Source organism: Azolla caroliniana, unplaced genomic scaffold (genome assembly GCF_043228905.1).
Source record: "Azolla caroliniana isolate FFs.n. ecotype wild unplaced genomic scaffold, voAzoCaro1.0.p SCAF_16, whole genome shotgun sequence".
NCBI lineage: Eukaryota > Viridiplantae > Streptophyta > Polypodiopsida > Salviniales > Salviniaceae > Azolla > Azolla caroliniana.
Window position 1 is genome coordinate 7,002,399 of NW_028230451.1, and position 14,772 is coordinate 7,017,170.

General features: G+C 38.4%; 3 protein-coding genes across 3 annotated transcripts; 1 reads left to right on the forward strand and 2 right to left on the reverse strand.

Moving 5' to 3' along the window:
• Positions 1 to 256: 256 nt before the first annotated feature.
• LOC147853868 (CDP-diacylglycerol--glycerol-3-phosphate 3-phosphatidyltransferase 2-like) lies at positions 257 to 4,464 on the reverse strand. The gene is made up of 7 exons (XM_087332552.1): positions 3,937 to 4,464; positions 2,223 to 2,320; positions 2,079 to 2,129; positions 1,607 to 1,720; positions 1,271 to 1,327; positions 723 to 811; positions 257 to 620 (listed from the first exon to the last, which is right to left on the reverse strand). The coding sequence occupies exons 1-7, from the start codon at positions 4,433 to 4,435 to the stop codon at positions 497 to 499; spliced, it is 1,032 nt and encodes a 343-aa protein (XP_087188678.1). The 5' UTR covers positions 4,436 to 4,464; the 3' UTR covers positions 257 to 496.
• Positions 4,465 to 6,471: 2,007 nt separating this feature from the next.
• LOC147853869 (alpha-mannosidase 2-like) lies at positions 6,472 to 11,668 on the forward strand. Its single transcript, XM_087332053.1, has 4 exons — positions 6,472 to 6,975; positions 7,782 to 7,931; positions 8,565 to 8,597; positions 8,691 to 11,668. Exons 1-4 carry the CDS (start codon positions 6,493 to 6,495, stop codon positions 11,439 to 11,441), a joined length of 3,417 nt encoding a protein of 1,138 aa, XP_087188179.1. The 5' UTR covers positions 6,472 to 6,492; the 3' UTR covers positions 11,442 to 11,668.
• A 210-nt stretch (positions 11,669 to 11,878) lies between these two features.
• LOC147853870 (uncharacterized) lies at positions 11,879 to 13,095 on the reverse strand. Its single transcript, XM_087332054.1, has 2 exons — positions 12,971 to 13,095; positions 11,879 to 12,347 (listed from the first exon to the last, which is right to left on the reverse strand). Exons 1-2 carry the CDS (start codon positions 12,982 to 12,984, stop codon positions 11,948 to 11,950), a joined length of 414 nt encoding a protein of 137 aa, XP_087188180.1. The 5' UTR covers positions 12,985 to 13,095; the 3' UTR covers positions 11,879 to 11,947.
• Positions 13,096 to 14,772: the final 1,677 nt, after the last annotated feature.

Consider the following 14,772-nt stretch of genomic DNA (forward strand, 5'->3'; position numbering starts at 1 on the left):
ATGTTGAAAAGATCAAAGCAGACAAGAAATGAGCAAAATATGAGCATTATAGCATGGGTTGAGATTATGAAAGACAACGCTCAAAGTGTTTTCATGGGTCGACAAAATTTCCATTACAAAACTTGATATAATGTATCCCGAAAACCACCAAGACGCCGAATATAAGCTATTGATGAAGAGAACAATGAGTTTGTCGTTGGGACTTCCATCACTGAATCAAGGAAATAAGACTCTTAGTTCACTTCTACAAGGAGTCAAAAGCATAGAACATATTCATTGAAGTTGAAATCAGTCTTCAACATCGCACTGCCATTATGATTCTACCACATACTATTTTACAATTTTCGAAAGAATATTCTCTGAATGCCTTCTTGTACAGCAGGTTCTACCTCTACCATATGAATGAGGGTATCATGGGTTGGTAGTTTGTTGAACACAAATAGCAGCAGCAAGAGAGCAAAAATCGATTTTAAAAAAAACCCCTCAATGAAGCTTTTCACTTAATCAAGGTTTCCCAAATGCTTTTCATATACACGACCAAAGACCAGAGTGCCAATCCAGCTGAAATGTAAAGCAACGTAACTCCGACCCCGACAAGTAAATAAGCAATTCCAGCCTCACTGCGAAACAGAAGAAAAATGAATGGAGATGAATTAAGCAGTTATAAATGGCATGGAATTCCAGAACCTCATTTATACACTATATATATGTATATATAGTACCTGGTGAAACTCCTAGTTGTTAGAAGAGTTGTAATGGCGATCAATTGAGATGCTGTTTTCCATTTACCAAGATTATTCACTGCAACGGCCTGCATCAATACCAGCAGTTAAGATAAGAGTGTCAAATGCGCATTCGTACGTGTGGGCTTCAAATTTCCATTCAATGAGAAACAATGGTGGGAATAACTCTTGATCTATTGTTATCATAGGGGAAGGGCCCAAAACACTAAGTAGGCCAACCACCTTCCCTGCCAAAGATCTATTGTTTTTGAAAATAGGGAACAACTCCAAAACACCTCTAAATTTATCATTATGTCCTGAAATGCCCCTAGGTTCACAAATCTTTTATTTCCCATGTTTATGTGTGTGTGTGTGTGTAGAGAGAGAGAGAGAAATGGGGAGTGATACAGAGAGATAGATTTTATTATCATCCTCAAAGCTCAGATATTACCTATGGAGACAATGACTAAGGACATTTCAAGGTATTTCAGAGTTTTCCCCCTTTGAAAACAAATCACAAGGAGATTAGAAATCAGGAATCAGCTTACAGCTTGCAAGTCCTCGCCTTGGCTAGCAGCCCATTCACGAACCGCTGACATTGTTATCTGAAAGAGCAATTGGCCAATCCAATACAGGCTCAGACAATCGAGCAATCAATCAATATACAAGATTGCAAATGGCCAAATACAGGGACAAGACACTAAATTCCTAACTTTAACTAACCTACTCTTGCCTAGGCACACCAAGAACCCCTCTGTAGATTAAAGGTGAAAATACCATAGGGGTAAGCTGGCAAGTTTTGAAAATTGATTAGGGATATTCCAGTAAATATCCAACAATTAGGTGAATTGTGGTGTTTTGTCCCTAGGAATATCCTTCCCTACCTCTCGCCCAATAATTGCTGTCGATGGCACTGGAATCAACCATGGAAGTCCTGCTGCCCATGATACATGGATTGGCTTCGTACATAAGAGAACCAATGTAGTTGCAACCATTAACTGCAAAGAGTTAGGAGTTTTAATTTAATGTTGAATCAGTTTTGATGGTGGATATCTCAATTTACATCTCATTAGTTTTTGCTTCTACAGCGATCTCAGAGTTTGAAATTCCAAATTAGCAAAGAAACAAACAAATGAAAAGAAACCCAGCTCAAGAACTGGATGATCAACTTGCGTCCTGATTCATGCATAAGATCCTTATTTGAGTACTAAAGATGTCCATAACATCATACATACAAATAGTTTATTTTCTGATATTATATGCAAGAACACCTGCCACAGCTTAATCATCTCAAGACTTCAAAAATAATATCTATGCATACATTACATACTTCAGCTACATAACATGTTTTCTTACCTTGTCTGCAACTGGGTCCAAAAATGCTCCGAACGCAGAGTTAGAACCCATCTGCATCCCACATTGAAATGATTACTTCTTGGTGCATGCATAATATGCATCTGTCAACAAATATCTTCAAATGAACAAAATTTGTTGCAAAACCTTTCGCGCCAGAAACCCATCTAGCCAATCTGTGGCAGCGGCGAGCACAAATATACAAGTTACAGTGGTTGTCGCCCACCATTCAGTTGAGTAGAACACTGAAAATAAAATATAAGCATTAACCATAAAGAACAAACAAGATTCCACAAAGAATAACAAATATTTAGCCCATCCTTTATGTATTGTACACTTTGAGTACAATACTAAAAGAACATTTTGTTATTCATACCACATGGTACAGGAACTGAGTAATTCAGAATTAACCATTGTGAAAATATTAAAGGTTTTCAGTATTCACTTCCTTAATGAAATAATCCTGTACTATTAGAGAATACTGATACAGAAAAGATCCTTGGATAAAGTGTGCCAATCTCAATTGAGATATTGGTAAAGCTGTGATTTATGAATAGCCTAATTACGTTTTGGTAGATCAATGGGAGGTATACTGTATCCCATATGGAACATGTGTGAAAATCAGTCAAAGCTCCTTGAGATTCCCCACCTGTATGAGATATTCTTGGTAAATGAGATGGTAGCTCAGTGGTTCAGGCCAGTGTAAATCAGTTTGCATGTTTTCAAGCTCTTTCCATCAACTTGAATGTGTCCTCTAAAGATTCTATGTAATAACCCTTTGTGAAAATTACTAGCTCCTCTATAAGGAAAATAATTTCAATGATAAAAGAACATATTGCAGTAATTTCTACAAGGAAAATAGTCCTCACTTAATCACTAGCTTTTCTTCACACTATCAACTGCAGGCATAGGAGCACATTGTAGTTATTTCTCACTTTATCAACTAGATTTTCTTCACACTGTCAAAAGCATCCTCTAAAATGTCTAGTCATTCTGTTAAAATTGAACAACCCACACTGAAAGAACCAACTATTCTTCACACCAGGAATGGTAGGCATAGCATTTCAGGGTGGATATTTTCCTGGAAAATAATACTCCTACTACTCCTACTATTACTAATAACATTCAGAATGTATAGCGTACAAGACTGTCGTATTCATATGTAAAACAATAGCAATCCTCTACTCAAACTACCAGTTTATTGTTCACATCATCAATTTGAGGCACTTGAGAGCATTGTAATCCCCTCTAAAAATGTCATTTACACTAATGGCTATTGTTCACACCATCAATGACAGGCATAGCATAGTAGATAAGTATTGTCATTACAATCCTTGCTTCAACTACTAGTTCTAGTGGAACTCTTTGAAGTCCACATTGTCGATGGTAAAGGCTCACTGAATCTATGTGGCCATGTGAGAACATAGTAGCCATATCTAAAAATGATAATAATGCCCACTCAATCTAAGTAATCTTTTGCACTGTCAAGTGCAAAGGCATAGAATAGGAGCGCATTTAGTCATTTCTGGAAGACAACAGTCCTCATTTAAATTACATCAAAATCTCAAGCAGCATGGCCATATTATATGAGCTTAAAATCCAGGGCACTAAACAAAGAAAGGAGACATATATCACGAAAAAACAAGCTACAGTGGGATTGGTAGATCAGATCACATGATCTAACTTAACATATAGAGCTAAACAAGAAGAAGAAAGACAATTTAAGATAATTGCATTATAGAGAGTAGAACCGCTTTGTAACATAAATAGCTAAAACAAAACAAAGAAGAAAACAGAAAATTAAGAGAAGTAGAAAACAAATACATTATATAGTAGACGACTAGTGATAAAAGAATTTTACCACAGAGCAAAACCGGTATAGAAGCGACCCGAGCAAGTGTAAGAAGAGTTGGAAGGGTAAGAATCTTATTAGCATTAGGGTTTAGCGGATGTTTTTCTTCTGGCTTATTATGCATTTCTCCATAGCCACTGCCATCACCACCATCATCCTCGTTAACAATAAGCTCACCATTCAGAAGCATGATTTCTTCTGTGAATGACGGAGCTCTTTCCCCTTCTAATGCTTGGATAGGTGTAAGGGTTTTATTCTTGTGAACGATGTTCTTTTCTGCAGGTATTAGGGATTTCCTTGCGCGAATTAGCGTTTTTGCAGAGAAGAAGCAGGGGGGTGAGGGTGCAGAGGAGCCATGGAAAGCTTGATTTGATCTGTATTGGAGATGTTTTGCAACAATTGAGGAAGAAGGAGGAGGAGAAGGAGAAGGACAGAGGAGGAAGAAATGGGTCTTTCTTCTCCCTCTTCTGAAGAGAGATGGTGCTGCTGAAAGCTGGAGCAACACCATGGCTTCTTCTTCTTCTTCTTCTTCTTCTTCCTTCCTCTTCTTCCTTCTTCCTTCTTCTTCTCTTTCTGATCTTCTTGTTTCCATTATTTGCAAATATGTCCCCTTCCCATTTTTACTATCGCCCATGTGTGATTAAGCCTCCTTTGTCTCCACTCCAGTTTTAACTGCGTAATTAACCTACTTAATCTCCCATTAGCCGAGTCATTAATCTTGTTAATATCCTGATTATTGTGTGATCAGACTCTTTAATCTCCCAATAACTATGTGATTAAACCTCCTTAATCCCCCCCCCCCCCCAATCGAGTAAGTGACTAGCTTCTTTAATCTCCCATATTACGTGGGTGATTAGTCTACTTAATTTGTAGTTAAATTAATTTGTTGATTGATGTGCTTACTATCTAGTTAAGAGAATTGGTGATTAGCCTCCTCATATCTAGTTAAATTAATTAGGTGGTTAGCCTCCACTTGATTAAGCAAGCAACCTCCTTAACCCTTTCCCCCCATTAATTATGTGATTAACCTCTCTAATCTCCCATCCACATTGATTCATTCGCACATCCATCTAATTTCTAAGAGTCACTTACATGAGTGCAGAAATCCCGATTAATTGCTTACCGATGATGTATCTAAAATGTTGGGCATTTGGGGTACTTTGCATAAGAATGAAGTGGAGCATGTCCTAGGCCCTAGTACTTTGGAAGAAAGCCGAGCAATGTTGTGGTAATATAGGGGTGCATGGTTCCTCGTAACTTCCTCAATGTGGGTAGGCGTCTCCTTTACTTTATTGCCCTATATAACCGCATCGAATTCCATTTGTGTTAAAGCGGCATGGAGTCACTATGAAGCCGAAGAACCCTACCCACTACAAAGGGGGACCATTCGCATTACATGTGCACTACTCGTTTATCAAAGAACATACGGGAACTTTATCAAAGAACTTTATCCGACAATCTACTTTGATGTTCAAGGGGAACAAAAATACAATGTTCATTGGTTCTTCGGCCCTAGAACTACGGTGTGCACCCAACCGACGATAGAGAGACCAATGCCAAAGTTTTTTTTTTTTTTTCTCGCACACCCGGATCAGGAAGTTGCGAGGAGCAAATACAGATATATTAAGCAATCATCGAGCTGCCAGATCAGATCATTCCTTTTACATCCCCTTAGGGATGGATCAAGCCGGGGGGGCATTATAATGAAGTGGCCTGGGGTTTTCAGGGGGCCATATCATAGTACGTAAAATTCGTGTTCGTCTAGCATAACATTCGTTTTCCTATGTTAAAAAACGAATGCGAATGTTATTCAAACATTCTTGTGTTTTTTCCCATTTTTTTAATGTTTTTTTTTCATTTTTTAGGCTAATTTACCTCATAATAAATAGATAATCCAAAAGTATGGTATTTATCATTCTTTGAGGGTGTTTTTCTCGCGCGAATGGTTCAATCATTCGTGAATGCGAATGCACGTATGGTTCATACTATGGGCCATATATTGGCCCCCTGAAAACCCCAGGCCACTTCATTATAATGCCCCCCCCCCCAATAGCTAGACGTGAAGGAATTGTCACGTGATCGAAAGAAGCTCTGGGAAGAACAAAAGTTAAGTAAACAGAGTCCGGCAACTGGGAAAGAAGCTCTGGGAAGAAGAAAAGTTAAGTAAATAGAGTCCAGCAACTGGGAAAACACGAGTGTTCCGCGATCGATATGCAGCAAAACCAGCGGTTTTCGGACCGCCCGCTTTGACAGGTGGTTTTTGTTTTTCGGTCAAAAAAATAACCCGCCTTTCCCATGACCTCAAAACCGCCATATACATCTACTCTTCTACTCTACTCCCTACTACTACTACTACTACTACTACTACTACTTAGTTTAGTTTTAGTTTTAGTTTTTAGTAAATTCATGGAAACAAAAAATTTTAAAGAAAAAAATCGTCTCGAGATCTACACTCCTCGGGCTACTCTGTTTTACCCAGACGCTCTCTGCTCAATTTCTTCCATGGATTCTTCTCAAACTGCTGGCATCAGAGATAATCTTTAAACAATTCACTTTTGGGTGGCCATGGCAGCTTCCTCTAGGCGCAATTCTTCGAAGCTTCCATCGCCCGCATCAAGCTATGACACCAAACATAAGAATCGGCGGCGAGGAAGAGTCTTACAGGAGATCTCAGTCAAGCAAAGCAGGGCTTTGATGCTCATCTTTGCATGTGCTCTTCTCATCCTCATGTGGGTTTTCCATGTGTTCACACCGATTGACCCCCTCGAGGTGATCACACCATCGATCGGGTTCAATTTGTCCGAAGCTCTAGCAGACATAAAGATGAGTGATCTTTATGATTCAATTGAATTTGATGATGTTGATGGGGGTGCTTGGAAACAAGGGTGGGATGTTAAGTATGTAGGAAATGAATGGAACAAGAAGAAGCTTCGTGTTTTTGTCGTCCCACACTCTCACAACGACCCTGGTTGGCTTCAGACCTTTGAAGAGTATTACCAAGAGAGATCTCGCAAGATTCTATCGACTATTGTTCAGGCACTTCGAAAGGTAAACCATTTTTCATTCTGCATTGTCTCCATGATATCTGTCTCATCTCGTCTGATTTCCATGTCAATACTAAATAGATTTCCTCTCCATATAAAATACACTATTCGGTTGTTTGAAATTTACAGTTTTTCATTTACATTTTGTGTCCATGCTCATTGTTTGATATTTACGATCGATGAATACGATGGGTTTACCTCCCCAGGGTTTCAGGGCTGATCTCTGTGTCTTAAAATACTATTACACTTCATAGCCCAAGAAAGAAATCATAATTAATTATGAGACCAAGCAATGGCATGCTATAAAATAAATGGTGGGAATGTGAATCTCATCTACTTCTCCAATGATCTATCAAATATTCAACATTGTGTCCATTTGGATTTTGTCAAAATGCTTATCGTGTCATATTTTTAGTGGTATATACTGTAGATTGCTAAGATGGGTTTTCTGGCCTATGGGTCATGGGTGATCTTTGTGGTCTGAACACCACCCTAGAAAATCAAGAGCTACTCTAAAGTTGGCATTGGGCATTACATAAAAGGCAATGGGTGGGAAGCGAATTGCATCTACATTCCAAGTGACTTAGCGATATTGATTCATTTCTATCTCACTGTGTTTGGTTATCAAACCAAATAATTTCTGCTATATCTAGTCTAGATGTAGTTTTTATGCTTTTTTTGAGTGAGTGAGTGAGTGAGAGAGAGCGTGTGTGTGTATATATATATATATATATATATACATAATGTTCCTGTTGTGATCAATCAAGTTCTCTTGGAACTATTTAGACCCATAATCCATTGTTAATATAGGACAAGCGACGCAAATTTATATGGGAAGAAATGTCTTACCTGGAGCGGTGGTGGAGAGATGCAACTGATGCTGAGAAGAGGGATTTTATCGGACTAGTTGAAAATGGTCAGCTTGAAATTGTTGGAGGTGGCTGGGTCATGAATGATGAGGTATTTTATGCAAATAAGTATGTCGTTTATATCATTTTAATTGTAAGCATACTATTCAAAGCTAGCAGTATATCTATTTTAGGTCAAAAGTGTTAACATACGCGAACTGCACGCACACAGACTTGAGGATAGACAATCATTTTATTTCTATTGATCTGATTCGTATCCTGTGTTTGTTGTACCATATTTCCTCTAGTTTATCATTATTCTTAGCATGCTTATGGAATGGTTTGTTGTATGTTGTTTCTCATTCAATTGAATCTGAATTTGTCTTTGGACGCATAAGTTTTTGATTAGATGTTCCAATGGAAATCATGGGAGCCATTTATATGAAATATATCAAAGGAGATGCAAGATTTTTTTCTGATTGAAACTGAAAAAAATGATAAATTGGATCATGTTTCAACAACGGGCTTATGCGACATTTTTCTTCTAGCTGGCATACAACCAAAACATCTTTATCTATCTTTAAATGGATATGGAAGTCTATTGATGTACAGTATCTTTTCTGGAAGACTTTTGCTTATAAATGGCATTCATTTGTGTTAATTAAGGGTTTGATAAAGTAAAGTTGTTGTTCAAAATCCAATTGCTGGAAGAGATTTAACTAACATGTATTCATGGATGTGACAGGCTAATTCTCATTATTATGCCATCATTGAACAAGTATGTTGTTTTCATTAGCTCATTTTATTGAACTTGTAATGATTATGATTCTTTCCCTAATAGAGTAATTTAATGATTTGTTTTATTCTGCAGATCACTGAGGGAAACCGTTGGCTTCATGAAACAGTTGGTGCTGTTCCAAAAAACTCTTGGGCTATAGATCCCTTTGGGCACTCTCCAACTATGGCATACCTTTTAAAAAAAATGGGCTTCGAAAATATGCTCATTCAAAGGACACATTATGAAGTGAAAAAGGTTCTTGCACAAGAAACAAATCTGGAATTCTTCTGGAGACAAAGCTGGGATAAATACAATAAAACTGACATATTCTGCCATATGATGCCATTCTACTCTTATGATATACCACATACTTGTGGTCCAGAGCCAGCTATATGTTGTCAGTTTGATTATTGGCGTCTTCCTGGGTTTGGCTTGGCAGCACATTGTCCATGGGGCCAGGACCCCCAAAGGATAACTTTGGATAATATCAAAGAGAGAGCTGAAAAATTATTGGATCAATATAGAAAGAAATCTACCCTATACAAGACAAATACGCTTCTTGTACCGCTTGGAGATGATTTTCGGTATATTACAATTGCAGAAGCAGATATTCAGTTTGAGAATTATCAGAAGATCTTTGATTATATTAATACACATTCAAAGTTCAAGGCCGAATTGTCCTTTGGGACTCTTGAAGATTACTTCATGGCAGCTAAGGTAGAGATGGCAGCCCAGAGAGGGAAGGTGAAATTTCCTTCTCTTTCCGGCGATTTTTTCACATATGCTGATCGACAACATGATTATTGGAGTGGGTATTATGTCTCACGCCCATTCTATAAGTCAATAGATCGTGTTTTGGAAGAAACCTTACGGGCAACAGATATTTTATATTCTCTATCATTGGGTTATTGTCAACCATCAAATCAAAGTAGTTTTCCTTTTCCATCAAGTGAGAAGCTAGTAACCGCTCGTCGGACACTTGCATTATTTCAACATCATGATGGCATAACTGGCACTGCAAAAAACCATGTGGTTATTGATTATGCAAGAAAGATGCAATCAGCACTTCTGGATTTGCAAAGGTTTATGGCACAAGCTATGGCTATCATGCTTGGTAAAGGCTCTTTGGAAGGCATGTGTAGCGATATGGATTTGGATGTATTCACCCCAGAGAAAGATCACAACTCACATGATATGCCACCAGTTAAGAAGGTCATCAATTTAACAAATGATGAAGTACAGAGAGTGGTGGTTTACAATCCCCTTGAAGAGCCAGTAAATCAGGTCATTATGATCCTTGTGGGGAGGGCAGATATATGTGTAATGAGTGCTGAATGGGAACCTATTGAAAGTCAATTAAGTCCTGAATGGATGATTGATAAGAGTGGCAAAATCATGACTAGTGGCAAACACCGTTTGCATTGGCTAGCACGAGTTCCACCAATGGGTATACAAACATTCTTCATTTCAGTTTCAAAGGATTCAATGTCATGCAATGCTGCAAAGCATGCACAGGTGAAGTTTTCTAACACTCCTGGTACAATATTCTCGTGTCCTTCTCCCTATGAATGCATTCAAATAGAGGAAGATGTAGTTGAAATATGTAACCAACATCAAGCAATGACCTTCTCAGTTCAAGATGGGCTCTTGAAACGCTTGAAAATTCGTAAGGATGGTCATGGAATTTCATTGGAAGAAGACATTGCGTTCTACTCTAGTGTTGGGAGTGGAGCTTATCTCTTCAAACCAGTTGGAGAAGCTAAATCTATTGTCAATCCAGGTGGTTCAATGGTGGTTACTCTTGGGCATCTAATGCAAGAGGTATTTACACATCCTAAAACCTCATGGAACCCTTCTCCAGTTTATCGGAGAGCACGGCTTTACACAGCAATTGATTCTGTTCAAGCTTTCATGGCTGAAATAGAGTACCATGTGGAGCTGCTTGGTTATGACTATAATGACAAAGAGCTAATTGTCAAATTCGAAACAGATCTCGATACTGAAAATACCTTCTTTTCTGACCTTAATGGGTACCAAACCATAGCAAGAAAGAATCGAGAGAAGATCCCTCTCCAAGGAAACTACTACCCGATGCCATCTCTTGCATTCTTGCAAGGATCACAGGGGCAAAGATTTTCACTGCACACTCGTCAAGCACTTGGCGTAACAAGCCTGAAAAGTGGCACTCTTGAGGTAATGCTTGATAGGAGGTTAACAAGAGATGATGACAGAGGTATGGGCCAAGGTGTGCTTGATAATCATCCGATGGACATTACTTTTCATATTCTTCTAGAGAGAAATATAACATCAGTGCCAGACATTGTTGCATCAACTCCGCGTGTGCCCTCTTTGCTTTCACATAGAATCTCAGCTCAGCTGAACTATCCTATGCATTCTTTTTTCAGCCGAATTGAGAGCACATCAGCTGCTCAAACAGCCCTTCTTCAGAAGAAGTTTGCACCATTGGCAGTGAACTTCCCGTGTGATTTGCATGTAGTAAGCTTCAAGGCAGTGAGGTGTGTTGAAAAGATTGAATATGCTCTGACTTTGCATCGCCGAGGATGGGATAATTCGTATTGCCGGAAAGGGCAGACCCAATGCATCCGAATGTCGGATGAAAATATCAGTGCATTTGATATCTTTGACCATCTGACTGTGTCTTCGGCAAAAGTGTCTTCATTGAACTTGCTACATGATAATGCTAAAGATTCAAGACACAGTATCGTGAGTAGGAAACAAGGAGGAGGTTTTGCTGATGAGAAAGTTTTCCTTAGTTTGGCTCCTATGGAGATACAATCATTGAAGCTTAAATTTTCAATGAACCAACAAGTAGGCTTGGTTTAGTTCTTGTTGAGATGTTTTCGAAGATTTTTCATTCTATCGAATTCATTCTTGCTCACATTTCTTGGGAAATTGGAAAACAAAGAGTGCCCCCAAGCAAATACCATGAAAAGAATAGGCAATGCTTCAATTTTCTAACTGTTTATCATAACATGATATCGTTATAATGGCATAATGCAAACCTTAAAACTTTCTCATGGTAATACATCATTTACGTCCAATTATAGTCGTATTATTTGGTTATTCAGTGTAGTTGTTCCATGCTTCTAGCATGTCTAATTAATGTGACCGAGTTTTTCACAAAAAAGCCTGTCTATTTGTTCAATAATATCCATTGGTTTTTAGCTGTAAAGCATAATTTGACATACGTTCACAATCACCAAGGGACAATACATCATACTGTGTTAATAAGACCTAAAGTGACTAATTGTTATAGTAGATTCTAAGAAACTAGCATTAATGTATAAGCATACAAATTCAGCATACTCAGCCATAAGCTTGGCCCCTACTCATTGAATTTGTTCTCTACATTCAAACACCTGAGAGGGCAGTCTTCTCGCCTCCCAAGCCTTAAAACAACCATCATACAAAACATCACTTATGCACCACCGACAGTGATCGAATGGACAGCATTTCTCCCTATTGGTTATATCAGCACAATCTCGTACCTCTTTCAATTTCCTTTGCTGAGACCCATTACAATTGGCACCTAACTTTTCCACCATCTCTTTGTGATAACATTCCTGAGGCAATTCACACCACTCACAATCACTTCCATGAGCACTCTTGCAAGAGAATCTATCCCCAAACATGCACCTACTGTGGTTAGCGCTCCGAGCTTTTAGTTCCATAGCCTCACCCACTGATAGTGACAACAAAGCAAACAGAGATGTTGACAACTGTAGTAACCTGCACTCGACGAATCATTCACCGAATCACTTCATGATCCAAGCCATCTAGCATATTATAATATTGATTGTCGAATATTATCATTATTCGTAGAGCAAAGATTATAATTTTGCGCATTGATGTTAGACAGGTTTTTCAACCAATTCCTAGATAGGAATCTGTCATCGTAGCCATTTTAGGATTTGCTTCCTATAGGTCGAAATTCTGGTGCATCAATGTAAAAGTTTCATTTTCTCGCCATTGAGACCAGAGTAGATAGCATTAGAGGATGAAAGAGACTGTTATCATATAGAATCCAACCTTAGAGATCATTAATCCATGTTAGGAATATAGTTAATCAACCCAACCAAAATAACCATTGAAAACAAAAGAGCAAAACAAAGACAGTAAAGAAACCAAGAAAAATGGCTATTTACTACTGCAAAGGAGAATGTTGTCACACGAAGAATCAATCCTAAAAGCAGTTACCGTTACTAACTAATTCAAATTTCTCAAAAGGAAAAAGAAACAAGACGAAAAATAAAAAGAATAGAAGAAAATGGCAGAAAAACAATGAGAACGAGGGAAAGGAAATCGATTAACAATTAAAAAATAGAAGGAAAATGGCAGTTAGGTCTGTATACCTGCAAGCATTCATTCTTTTTCTTTTTTCTTTTTTATTTCTTCAATGGAATTTTCTCAGAAACCTTGAAAATGAAACCACAAGATGCATATTGGACAAGAAGAAAAAAGACCCATCTTCAGAAAAGTGCTCTCCTTTGTTCTATCGCTTATCTTGCGATGATTTTATCTGTCATGTCATGGAAAAAACATCTGTTTTGCTTTCTCTATCCCCCTTTGGACGAATAGGAAAGAATGTTCTTTACATTAGAGCATCAGGAAATAACATCAGAAAATGGAGCCTTTTGGCAAAAAGGAAGAAAGAATAAAAACTAGTTATATTTTATGCAGGTATTATTAGAGAGGCCCTCTTCCTCCTCCATAGCTCATTAGCCATTGGCCTGAGCCGGGTCTCCGTCTGTAATTGTATGCGTATTTGGACGGTCATCGTATCGGTATACGCATTCAGATGGTCATCGTATCCGTATCCGTTTTCGGACGGTCATAGTATCCCTATCCGATCGTGTCTGGATGGTTATAGTATATGTATTGGCTATTGTAGTCGTAGCCGTATATGGACAATAATCGTATCTCTATCGGTTATTGTATCATACCAAATACATCTATGCACACACTCTCTCTCTCTCTGGTTTGGTAGCTGGTATGCGAGACACTTGCTTCATGATGCATCACTAGATTCCTTTGTAAATGAGGCCTTTTTGCAACGCCAATGTATCATGACATGGGACAAATGTGGAGTCTCACGCTTCACACATTATACTACACATGTTGCACCTAACTACAAAACCATATTCTTCGCGGAACGGGGAAACCGTACACATCGATACATGTTAGAGCCCATACCGTTATGTGCCATTCGAACCATTGCTTCCATCCGACTTAGCTCACGTGCATTGCGATGTGAGACATGGCCTTGGGGCACAAGTGATGAGAGTGGTCGGCTATGCACACTTTGCCCTAAACAAGTTCGCGAATATGAGTATCACACTTTGATACAATGCTCTGCCTTGGATCATATTCGACCATGCTTTCCACATCTCTTCGACCGAGCCCAATCCTTGCATGAATTCCTCTCACAACCACAATGTGCACTCTCGATTGCAACATTCATTGGTAAAGTTCTTGAACATCGAGAGTCATTACTCACTTTCACACGTATCACATGAAATGTAATATTTTTTGTCTCATAGGTCATATTTGACCTCCGAAGACGATAATATAATCTATCTATCTATCTATCTCTTTTGTGAAAACACACAATTATATATTAATGAATGTGTGTAAAAAACACTACTTACAATGGGTGTGACAATGGAGTATGGTTACCCAATAACTACATCACATGGGGTAGTGGAACATGTTGAATTGCCAATAGGCAAGACGAACACTCCACTGAGGAAAGAATTTCCACTTGCTCCAATAAAGAAAATTGCCACATTAGTTCTCCCTTCAACTTTCGTAGATATGCTTTCACTCCATGTCTACCATCAAATACTAAAGTGTTGCGCATGTTCCAATTATGACGCAATCCCTAATATCTCAGAAATAGAAAAACGATCTCCATCTCGGATTTTAGACCAACCTGTGTAAATTGTGTAAACACCCACTGTCTAGGTGTTAAATAACATCGTGATAAATCTTGCCAAATTAAAGAAATGTAACTCCAAATCTGACAAGCAGTTGGACATTGTATAAATCAATGAGTACTATCTTCCATTTGAACAACGCAAAAGAAGCAATTACCCATTCCTAGTCCACAACGCTTTAGAGCTAATCCCAAAGGCAACTCTCCAATCAAAACTCT

What these genes read in the sequence shown, in the direction of transcription:
- LOC147853868 (XM_087332552.1), bottom strand. Translation starts at nt 4,435, where the DNA reads ATGGTGTTGCTCCAGCTTTCAGCAGCACCATCTCTCTTCAGAAGAGGG. An exon ending in TATACCGGTTTTGCTCTGTG is followed by an intron (nt 2,321 to 3,936) that starts GTAAAATTCTTT and finishes TTTTATTTTCAG; the next exon opens with TGTTCTACTCAACTGAATGG. An exon ending in ATGGGTTTCTGGCGCGAAAG is followed by an intron (nt 2,130 to 2,222) that starts GTTTTGCAACAA and finishes TGTGGGATGCAG; the next exon opens with ATGGGTTCTAACTCTGCGTT.
- LOC147853869 (XM_087332053.1), top strand. Translation starts at nt 6,493, where the DNA reads ATGGCAGCTTCCTCTAGGCGCAATTCTTCGAAGCTTCCATCGCCCGCA. An exon ending in TTGTTCAGGCACTTCGAAAG is followed by an intron (nt 6,976 to 7,781) that starts GTAAACCATTTT and finishes TTGTTAATATAG; the next exon opens with GACAAGCGACGCAAATTTAT. An exon ending in ATTATGCCATCATTGAACAA is followed by an intron (nt 8,598 to 8,690) that starts GTATGTTGTTTT and finishes TTTATTCTGCAG; the next exon opens with ATCACTGAGGGAAACCGTTG.